Here is an 11,070-nt window from a genome sequence, read left to right as displayed (position 1 = left end):
AGGGGAAATCCAAGTAGCAGCAGAGAGCTAGGAAGGTGAAATTCAGTGGAGGTGGAGGGACTATTCCATGCATCCCGAATTTTCAGAAACGTTCCTTGTTAAACTAAAATTCAAAAGGTGGTAGAACACAGGGCAGATTGAACAGAGAGACCAATAAAAGAATGGAACAGGGGAAACCCACTTGTCGTCTGGCATTAGTGACTAAGATTTGTTTTAAAATTCAGGCTGACACCTGACAGGTGTTCAGGAGGCGGTAAACAACCTGGTTATCAGCCCACAAGAAGATAGATTCAAGTGCATGACAGAGCTGCAAAATTTTAGCCTTGTCTGTGATCAATATCTCCAAAGAGTACAAGAGATACCTCCTACGAAAGGAAGTTTTGTTTGGTTATCTTGACTGTAAGCCTACAGGCAGAGCTTTGTCTTATTTGAATCTCTTTGGGTGCAGTGCCGAGCGTTTGGTAGAATAGTAAACAATGCCCTGATGAATGATAGTCTGACAATCCAAGGAAAGTTGCCTCTCTTGCTTGTGCCAAATGTCATAAGGCTATGACTTCATTATCTTGTTTTGTAAAAACAGAAATGGCTACTGGAATCTCAGGTTTCATTTTTAAAACATTTCCAAGTTCCTAGCCCTCAAGAGAACAACAACAAGCCATGTGCTGAATGTAGTGAGTGGGGTTTGCAATGGCCATAGATCAAAGGTTTTAATGCCCTGAAAAGCCTTTAGTACGTCCTAAGAGAAGCATAACAATTCTACCATAACATGGTAGAATTCAGCTTTTCTCCATGCAGAGTATACACCAAACTTTCTTTGTTCCTCAGGCTGCAATCCTAAATACACTTTCCCAAGAGTGAGCCTCATTGAATAACATGGGTCTTACTTCCAAGGAATGTTCCCTCTAAGTTGTGGAGTCTTGTGAGCAAAAATTCTACTCTGTGAGCTACTGGCATTAAAGTTGTGAGCAAGCAATTTAGCTACTGTATAAATTAGTTTGCTCTGGAGCCATCCTTCCTGAGCTAAGACAGAAATCTGTGAGCTGGAGGCTAAAAAACTGTGAGCTACCTCACACTAACTCAGCTTAGAGGGAACACTGCATCCAAGTATACCTCCTTAGGATCACTCCCTCAGTTATCCAGACCTGCTTGGTTTTAAAGCACAGTCTACTAGTCAGTTTGCACAACCCCCCAAGACTGGATAAAATAATGGGAAGTGGTACAATTTATGTACGCAAGCAAAATGCAAAGCTTCTGACACTGGGTTGGCTGTAACAGACTGAGCATTTGCACAGTCAGAAGTGGCCCTCTTTCCTTAAGTTCCTGTCTCTCACTGGGCAGGATAGCCAACTTTTGCTCTGGTCTCAGAAGTTTTTAACAGCAGTTTTGACCTACCGCAATTAGCAAGCCATAATGTTTGCCTAGGGTCACCAGATGTAAAATTTTGTCCTAGAGACTCAGGTTTGGGGGGCCACTCTTAGGGAAACAGCTTGATGTCAAAGGCCATCAGCTAGCCTATTCATGTGATGGCTTCTTCTAAGATTTATGTTTATGTTAAGGTTGCCAGGAGGCCTGGAGGAAAATATCCAGACCCCTTTATGTCTGATGATGCATAGGTGAAGCTTTTAATGGCATGTAGGTAAATAGCAGCCCCTGGTAAATAACAGGCCATGAAACTTCTATTAAAGGGACAGGACATTTTCCCCCTCTAGACCGTTGTCAGCACTGTGTGTGCACTGTGAGAGATTCTTAGTACAACAGGCATGCCCCATAAGTAACTAAGTTGAAGCTTAGTTGAACCATGTGAACTAAGTTGAACCATGTGTAGGGTTCGAATAAGCCCGTGGCTTTCTCTTTAGTACCAGTAGGAGCCAAAGCAATTAGTGGGGATTCTTATTTAGCTCCCTGCCATAAAAACCTTCAGCTGATGACTTTTAAACATCAAACCTTGCTTGCAGGCACAGTAGCAAGGTTGATTCCAGGTTTTGTGAGAATGGGCTTGATGCATCCTGAGGGACCTAGGATTGCTAAATCCAGAGTCAGAAATTCCCGGAGATTTGAGGACAGTGCCTTGGGAGAGTGGAGTCTGGGGAGTGGGGATCAGCAGGTATGTGAGGGCAAGGAGTTTCCCCTCTGAAGCTGCCATTTCCTCCAGAGGAACCGATCTCTGTAGTCTGGCAGCCCTTGTCTTAAGGGTTGTGTTTTTGTTCTCTCTCTCTCTCTCTGTGCAGCTTTCTTTCTTGGTTCTTTAATAATAAAGCACATCCATTTCTCTCTTTCTTAAAGCAACAACCCTCCTGTGGACTTTATTCTAAAAGCAGCCTCCTCTTTTGTGAGTGCACAGCCAGCTCTGAGTCCTACTCATATGCTTAATAAACAGATTGATCTCTAACAATTCATAATAGATCTAGTTCAGCCTTAACCTTGTGGTTATGAAATCTTCACTGTCTAATTTCTGCCCATCAAACCTGTTCGAAGGACAGGACTGAGGTGGGCAGGCTCCCCCTCCCACAGTCCCGCCCTGTTAGTAATCCAGACTGAGTGACAATGAGGATGTTGCCTAATTTATGCTAATTTTTTCCCTCTGACTCCTTAAAGTCTGTTGCTTCCCTCCCTCCTTGTCATCACCAAATTCCAAATGCCCCCAACCCAATCATACACCCTGTTTACAGGTCAGATGTAGATGAGAGGAAGTGCTGGGAGGTTGTTCCTTCTTGGGCCCCTTTTCTTTGTTTCAGGAAGTATTTACCAGCATGCTGGGACTTGGACCAAATGCTCCCCCACCCACCCACACGCACACAAAACACTTCCACATAGCCCGCATTTCTACACAATGCAGTTTTATTAAAGACACCAGAAATGTTAGAACTCTCAAGAAGGTGGAAGCAATATACAAAGACCATTTGAACTTTACATACCACCAGCATAGGGAGAGAAAAAAAAGCTCTCATCTGCATGCACAAACCGAAGGAGTGTGTAAAGAAATAAACATGACAGACATAAGCCCACTCAGGGACTCATTCACTTTAAGTATAAAACACATTTGGGGGATGCTTCTTCTTCTTTTTTAAAATCCTTCTTACAGTGAAATCCTAAGGAGACTTACTCCAGGCTCCATTGAAATCAATGGGCTTAGACTGGAGAAACTCTTTAGGATTGCACTGTTAGTTATTGCAAGTAACAGACAAAATTGCTCCATAAAGTGGGAAGTAGGGGACACGGATGACTTGTCACCCCAATAAAAAATGCTTCAGAAACTATTGACTCCAGTTCTGATAATACACATAATAGAGAACTCAGTCTGTAAACTGAGGAAGTAAATACTGGAGAGAATGTGGTTTATGGTTGTCTAATCCCAGAAAAGCCATGGGAAAGGAGCAAATACCCAAAGCCAAATGATAGTGCTGAAGATTATATGACTAGTGCATCTCTATCCAATGTAATATGGTTTGATGCATCATTGCCCAGGGTGTTTGCACGCACCCCCATTTGCATCTCTGGTCCTGCACAGCTGCAGGGACTCATTGTCGCACTAGAACCAAAGAAATGTACATATGCAGCAACGGCAATAATGATTCTGTCACGGCATCTTCGATGTCCTTAAAGATGATCTTCTGTTGTGGCTTCCTTTGAGAAAAGTCTTTTGGAATATTAAAGGGACTTCCTTCAAGCTCCCTAAAATTCCAGCCCTGATCAGAAAGGAATGCTTGTTTCCCCTCCCCCAGTACAAGTCATTATAGTTATACAATTGCTGTTTGGATTTGGTAACAAAAGGCAGGAACGACTGGAACATTTTCACTGGTTTATTTGTAACTGCCTTTTCCCAAAGAATCTTAGGAACTATAATTCAGTGAAGGTGAGCCTACAGGTCTTCAGCACTAAATTCTCAACACCATCGCCAAACTACAATTCCCAGGATTCTTTGAGGAAGCTATCACTGTGAAACTGGCATAAAACTAACAATAGGTGACTAGTGTAGATAGGCATTCAGTGTGTGCGTGAGTGAAATGTTTGGTAGAGAGAATGAAAGCCTCTAGGTGAATTGCTTTGAAATACACTGATCCAACATGAAAATTATTTTAGACTTCTTTATGTTCCACAGCTGCATTCCAGAGGAAACTTTTAGGTTCATTCAGTTGGGTGAAACTCTAGTTCAGTCAAATGAGAGTTGCCTCCCCCACCCCCCGACAGGGCTATGGTACCTTTAAAAAGACTTTCCCCATCCCTGTATTATGATTTCAGCAGGGAAGGCTTTAACATTTTGGCTAAATTCCCTGTAAACTAAGACCACAGAGGAACTGGAATTACCATGCATCATTGTAGAATTGGCAAGGGGAAACAGGTATTTATGTGCAGCCTGACAGAATGTAGTCTAAGAGAGAAAGAGGTAGAGATACTAGATTATCATTCAGTAACAGGCCTCCATATCCTTTTCCTGATGTACTATGCAAGCAACTTTCACACCCAAAGGGGGGCCTTCACATGTCACATAAGGACTTCACAGACTGATCTGTTCTCGGACTAGGTCCATTTTGTGTGGTAAACCCATATTGAGATGTTAGGGGTGATTGTCAGTCTACAGACTGCAAAATCTTTTTGTTGTTGTTATTGCCTTTCACGATGACACGGGTTTAGCCATAAAAAGAACAAAGAGTCCTGGGGAACCCAAAAATCAACAGATTTGCTGTGAACTTTTGTGAAAAACAGCTTACCTCATCACCTACTTGAATCAGATAGTGAAACAGTAATACACCTGAGATGTAGTTTATTTCCAGCCACCCTGCACCCTTGAAGAAATATAGTTTAAAACAGGCTAAGATTGGGTTACTGTTTTAAAATGTATTTACTAGCAACATGGTTTTATACTCTTATGTTTCTTTAACTGCAATTAAGTACCCATCTCATCCTGTTTTATTGGGCAGTGTAGGGGGTAGTCCTTGTCACAAAATGGGACCATCCAGTTCTGAGGGAAAAGGTACTAAGAACTTATAGAAAAAGGTATTATGTGACAAACTAAGTGACCATTAACTGTAGTTCTATACAGCAAGAAAAGCAATTAAATGAAAGAAAGCTGTTCTATAACCAACATTCATTCCATTCATTACAATATCTAAGAGTAATCTGGCTGACTCCTCTGCGGATAATGAAAGCCATACAATGGGGTCACCCATGGACTAGGTAGGAATTACTACTTACTGGTGGGGGGATACAGGGGGAAAATGACTTTGTAAACTAACCAAAATAAAAAGAAATTATAAAAACCAGATGGAGCAGGACAGAAATGGCCCAGAAGGGTGGAACGTGTAGAATGGCAGAGTGTCAGCTAAAGAAAAAAATGGGGCAGGGGAGAGTGAATGAACAAGAATACTTAACCTCTGGGAGCTTTGAGAATCTTCAGTGGGGAGAGGCGGGGGTCAAAACTATCCCTCCCCACCTCACGATTCCTCATGGCCACCAGTTTGTAAAGCTCTAGAAGCAGGTTGCACAAATTACCAGAGTGCAATTCAAAAGCAGTTGAGGATGACATAGCAGAATGATAGAAAACGGTGGCATATTTGGCATTTCTTTCTTTTATTTGTGGTTGAATTAGAATGCTTGTGTGGAATAGCTACCAGTAAGGACACATGTATTATGTATTCTGGGAGGGAGCACTGTTGTTTCTTGAAGCAATGAATGATGATTTAAAAAAAAAAAACTTAACTGCTTATTCTCTTGCTTGATGTGGACGATATAAACTTCACACTTGAACTTCCCCCACCATAGCCATATCCACTGCCACCACTTAGGCTGCCCCCACTGCTAAGTCGGCTGATTCCTCCTCCTCCAACACTGATTCGGCTATGTCCACCGCCGCCGCCACCTCCCCCACCAAGACTCAATCCGCTTCCCCCTCCAGTGCCATATCCGCTTCCTCCTCCAGCGCCGTATCCGCTTCCCCCTCCGACTCCATATCCACTTCCGACTCCATATCCACTTCCTCCTCCTCCGACTCCATATCCGCATCCCCCTCCAGCGCCGTATCCACCACCAGTAGAACTGGAACTACTGATCACAGCTGTTGGGATAAAAAACAGTATTAGAGATTTTACATTGTGGTTCCACCATGTGTGGCGTGTTGCATTATTAACTAAATTAACATATTATCAAAGGGTCTGTAGAAATAAATTTCAATGCTCAGATACGTATTGAGATTTTACATTGTGGTTCCACCATGTGTGGCATGTTGCATTATTAACTGAATTAACATATTATCAAAGAGTCTTTAGAAATAATTTTCAGTGTTCAGATACGTATTGAATTCTGGGAACTGTTTATAGCAGAAGTGTCAATCTCATTTGTTATGAGGGCCGGATCTGACATAAATGAGACCTTGTTGTGCCGGGCCATTTCTGTGTCATAAAAAGTAATGCCAGGTAGCAGAGATATAAACTTTATAAAGGACACAAATATAGAGGGTTTTTTTTACTTAAAATAAAAACATGCTTAAAACATCAGCACTCTTGCAATATTTTGTTTATTTAACAGTGTCCGATAACTGACACCTCTTGCTCTGAATTATTGCATCAAAATATCTGTGCTGTTGCAATCTTGAGTATGCTGTTCAGGTGTGTATCTGTAAGCTGCAAACCTACGATGACGCAGCAGCAGCAGAACTGGAAGAAGAAGAAGCAGAAGACAGCCAGTTCCACTGCAGGGCTGAGAGAAGCCCTCCTGGGGCCTGATATGGCCCCCGGGCCGCATGTTTGACACCCCTGGTTTATAGTATTTTGGAAAAACGAGATAAGAGAGCAGGTATCTCCTTGTGCATTTTACAAGTTATTATAAATCTTCTTAGTTTTTTTCTGTAATTGAGTATAAAATCTGTCATGATATATATGTTATGTCATATTTCAAGAAAAAAAAACTAATTGAAAAAGCCCGCTTGCGGGGAGGGCGGGGTATAAATCAAAATAATATATAAATAAATAATAAAAAAGATTTTATGTTGTCCAGCAAGCAAAACAAAAAACCCAAACAAAAAACCCTAGCCAATCAATTAGTTTAATACTAGTTTAATAATTAGTTTAAATATACTTACAGATGTTGACAGGAGTCGGGCACTCTCCAGACATCCTAAGAAGAGGGGGGGAAACACAACTCACTGAAATAAACAACTAACAACAAGCAACCATTCTGCCCTCTTTAGTATAGTTATTGGCTTAACTAATAGGGGAAGTTCCAGCTAGAATCACATGCAACCCCAAGAAAATTTGGAAAATATGGACTGTAAGTAACTAGCGAAGTAAAAATGCAATTGGTTAAGAAGCCAGCTAAATCTCTGAAGGTTCATTTCAGTAAACATACAAGCTCTTAGTATCCTGGGTATTTGCTTTGATTTGTGTTGAATTTTTGGCTTGTATCTGGCTTCAGCTGTATAACCCTGACTGTACTGCATATGCTGTATTGTATATGTATTTAATTAATTAATTTAATTTTCCAAATCCCACTTTATCTCCTTAGATTCAAGGCAGCTAGCAATGCAACAACAGGTTGCAAGGACACAGGACACCATAACAGTCCATGAGCAAAAGCAAGGTCATTTAAATATGCGCAGATTAAAAATGCAGCTGAATCTACTCAAACAATTTACACTCTACCAAATGCCCTTCAAAATAAAACTGTCTTACATGCAAGTGAAGGTGCCCGCTGCACCCACTATGGTAGGCCATTCCAGAGGACTGTGCCTACCACAGAATAAGCCTATGACCTAACTGTTGCCATATGAACAATCCTCAAAGAATGCACCATAAGGAGAAGGCTGTCTGAAAATCATAGCAGGGACTTGGGAGTATACTGCAACATGCAGTTTGTTAGCTTGAGGATCCTAGTCTGTGAAGGGCTTTAAGTGTTACACTGAATGTCAGAAACATCATGACTCTCAGACTTTCCATAAGAATACTGAAAATTTCAGTCTCCTGAGTTTCCAAAAAGACATGCAATGTTCTCCAATTTTTGGAAATATGTACATATTGACATAGTTAGAGGACAGTCAACATTTACCAATTGTATCTGTGTCTTTACAGAGATTCAAACACACACACACACACACACAAGACCCAAGAGTCCATTCTTATGTATCTGTCCTTGGACAATAATCATGCTGAGTTCAGTAGGATTTACTGCCAAAAAAGTATGCCTGGGAATGCAGCCCCAAACTGTCAGCTCTACACTGTAAAAGCTATATCTCCCGACATTCTAATATATATAGATAGATGATAGATAGATGATAGATAGATGATAGATAGATGATGGATGGATGGATGGATGGATGGATAGGTAGATAGGTAGGTAGGTAGATAGGTAGATAGGTAGGTAGGTAGGTAGGTAGGTAGATGGATGGATGGATAGATGGATGGATGGATAGATGGATGGATAGATGGATGGATAGATGGATGGATGGATAGATGGATAGATGGATAGATGGATAGATGGATAGATGGATGGATAGATGGATAGATGGATAGATGATAGATGGATAGATGATAGATGGATGGATAGATGGATGGATAGATGGATGGATAGATGGATGGATAGATGGATAGATAGATGATGGATGGATAGATAGATGATGGATAGATAGATAGATGGATGGATGGATGGATGGATGGATGGATGGATAGATAGATAGATGATAGATAGATAGATAGATAGATAGATGATAGATAGATGATTGTGCTTAGACAAATATATAATGTCCTGGCTGAGGTTCTGAACATGGAATTAGGAAGCCTCTTCTTCATAAAGGAACTTAGCCTATGGCTCTTGATTTGCCTCCATGATCACATCACCCCCAGTAGCAGAAGTGGCTAAGCAAAGAGACAAAGCAAACACCTAAGTCGCATGACTCATGGGGCCACGGCAATATCTCATTAAGTGGGCTAATGTTTCCTTGAGGTGCATGGCCTGAGCCACTTTTGACCTGCACTAGTATTCCACTGCCTAGGAGGCCCCTAGTTCACCTTTGAGGATCATCTCAGGAGGCTTAAACAAACATGATGAAGACTGTGGATAACTGTCTGTCTGTAAAATGCACATGGCATGTATGTGAAGCCATGATTTGGATCAGAACTGTGCAAGGAGGGGAGAGAGGATTTAAACTCTTCAACCTCTGAGCTTCATGAGCTACTGTTAACCTTTTAAAAGGTGGGGGAGTGTCCTTTTCACTTCTTAGCCAAAAGGCTGAGAACCCTAGCCTTCCATTTCATTTGAGAATGGTCTGTAATTTTAAATTTGTTGTTACTCTGTTGCCTATTGCAAATTCTGGAGACTACAGGGATTGGAATTTGGTCTGTATTTTATCTTAAACGCTATATTTTATGTAGTTTTGCCTTTTATATTGTCTAAAAGTTTATGAGCTGTACAGATCCACCTGTTAAGAACTGGAAATTAACTGCACCCTTTTAAAAGCCCCCCTCCCTTTATATCTTTAAACCATGGCCTCAATCCAAACATGACTTCACATCCATACAACTTGTCTTTTGCAAACGGTTGCTCTGTTGGAGAACCTTCATCATGTCTACTATTGTCCTAAAACTAGTTTACCCGTTTCTGGCTTTAGCCTGTCATCTCTAGCACCTCTGTCCATGGTACTGATGCTATTCCAGATTCTTGGCTCTAGTACCATTTCCTTAGTCTTGGTTCCTACCAGTACATATCTGAATCTACCTAAACTCTTGAATGATATTATCTGTGGTTCTTCCTCCTGTACTGGGAAGTGACATCCTGGCTGAAAGGGACAAACAGCCCCATTCAAGACATCAAGGCCTCCACATCGTAGGGGTCTTGTGCACCCAGCTCCATGTTCAACCAAACCTGGCTGGTTGCTCTGCACCTACCGGCTCTCCTCTCCCTCCAGCAGTGTCCTATAGGTGGCAATCTCAATATCCAGAGCCAACTTCACATTCATCAGCTCCTGATAATCACGCAGTAGGCGAGCCAGCTCATCCTTGCGGGTGTGTAAGGTAGTCTGAAGGTCAAGCAACTTTGTCCGAGCATCTTTGAGTGCCATCTCCCCACGCTGCTCAGATTCTGCTATGGAAGAATGTAGGCCATTAACCTGAAAAATGAAAAAACACAAATGTCTTGTTTAGTCCCGAGCCATTAATCACCTGCTTTGACTTACTCACTCTCGCACAAACACAATTTGGCTTTAGAACCGAAAAGGCTGTCAGAAAATGACATAGATTACCTGTGTGTCAGATCACATTACTCAAATAATATGCAGAATCTGCCAACACCCCTTTTGATAGCACAGACCCCATTGAAATAGTCCAATGACATCAATTGCTTCTAGGCCACTGGTCCTGCTTCAATAGGATGGGCCATTTCCCCCCCCCCCAAAAAAAAACTGCCTCAAAGATGGGCTCCACCTAGTGGAGGGTTGATGCATAGGCCCCATGTCCCATCCCTTAACAGAGGGAGCAGGCATTGTCATCCCCCTCCACTTTGCTGCTGCTGCTTGCACTAGGTAAGGATGACATTCTTATTTGGGGAATGGGAAGAGGGAGGGGGCACTATGAAGACTAGAGGTTACCCAGAAGTACTGTGACTGTGTGGAGAAACACATTTGAAGCAGAAATAGTTGAAACAAAATGAAGCCCATACATAAATGAATACTGTGTGCACAGCTGGGAGCTTTTCAAGACACGGTTAAGGCCACGCCCATCAACCCTGCAGCATCTCACCTCCACATGTATGCATTTGCATTGATTTATTTATATAACGCCTTTCTCCCCACAGCTGGGACTCAAAGTTAGAACATCGTCCCCCTCCTCCATTTCCTCACAACAACAACCTTGCAAGGTAGGCCAGGCGGAGAGTTTGCGATGGGCCCAAGGTCACCCAGCGAGCTTCCATGGCTGAAGTGGGGATTCAAACCCAAGTCACCCAGGGTCCTAGTCCACCTCTCTATGTGCTACATCACACAAGCTCTACACTGTTGGTCCTCAGCCTAAAATGTAAGGGGAAGATTTCGATATGTGGGATTTCAGTATTCATGCAATGGCTGCTCTTGTTCTCTCTTCATTTATCTTG

General features: G+C 42.1%; 1 protein-coding gene across 1 annotated transcript in view; it reads right to left on the bottom strand.

Annotated features, from left to right (window-relative positions):
- Window positions 1-3,159: 3,159 nt before the first annotated feature.
- LOC107125610 (keratin, type II cytoskeletal 5-like) overlaps window positions 3,160-11,070 on the bottom strand; it is a 29,399-nt gene continuing 21,488 nt past the window's right edge. Inside the window, exons 7-9 of the mRNA XM_015429040.1 lie at window positions 9,873-10,093; window positions 7,076-7,110; window positions 3,160-6,052 (exon numbers count right to left, since the gene is read on the bottom strand). Coding sequence (XP_015284526.1) covers window positions 5,694-6,052; window positions 7,076-7,110; window positions 9,873-10,093 — 615 coding nt within the window. The 3' untranslated portion in view covers window positions 3,160-5,693. The remainder of the gene's footprint in view (window positions 6,053-7,075; window positions 7,111-9,872; window positions 10,094-11,070) is intronic.

The sequence above is a fragment of the Gekko japonicus genome, unplaced genomic scaffold (assembly GCF_001447785.1).
Source record: "Gekko japonicus isolate JY-2015 unplaced genomic scaffold, Gekko_japonicus_V1.1 scaffold1579, whole genome shotgun sequence".
Classification (NCBI taxonomy): domain Eukaryota; kingdom Metazoa; phylum Chordata; class Lepidosauria; order Squamata; family Gekkonidae; genus Gekko; species Gekko japonicus.
Note: the sequence above shows the minus strand (reverse complement) of the source record. Positions and strands in the feature narration are given on the sequence as shown.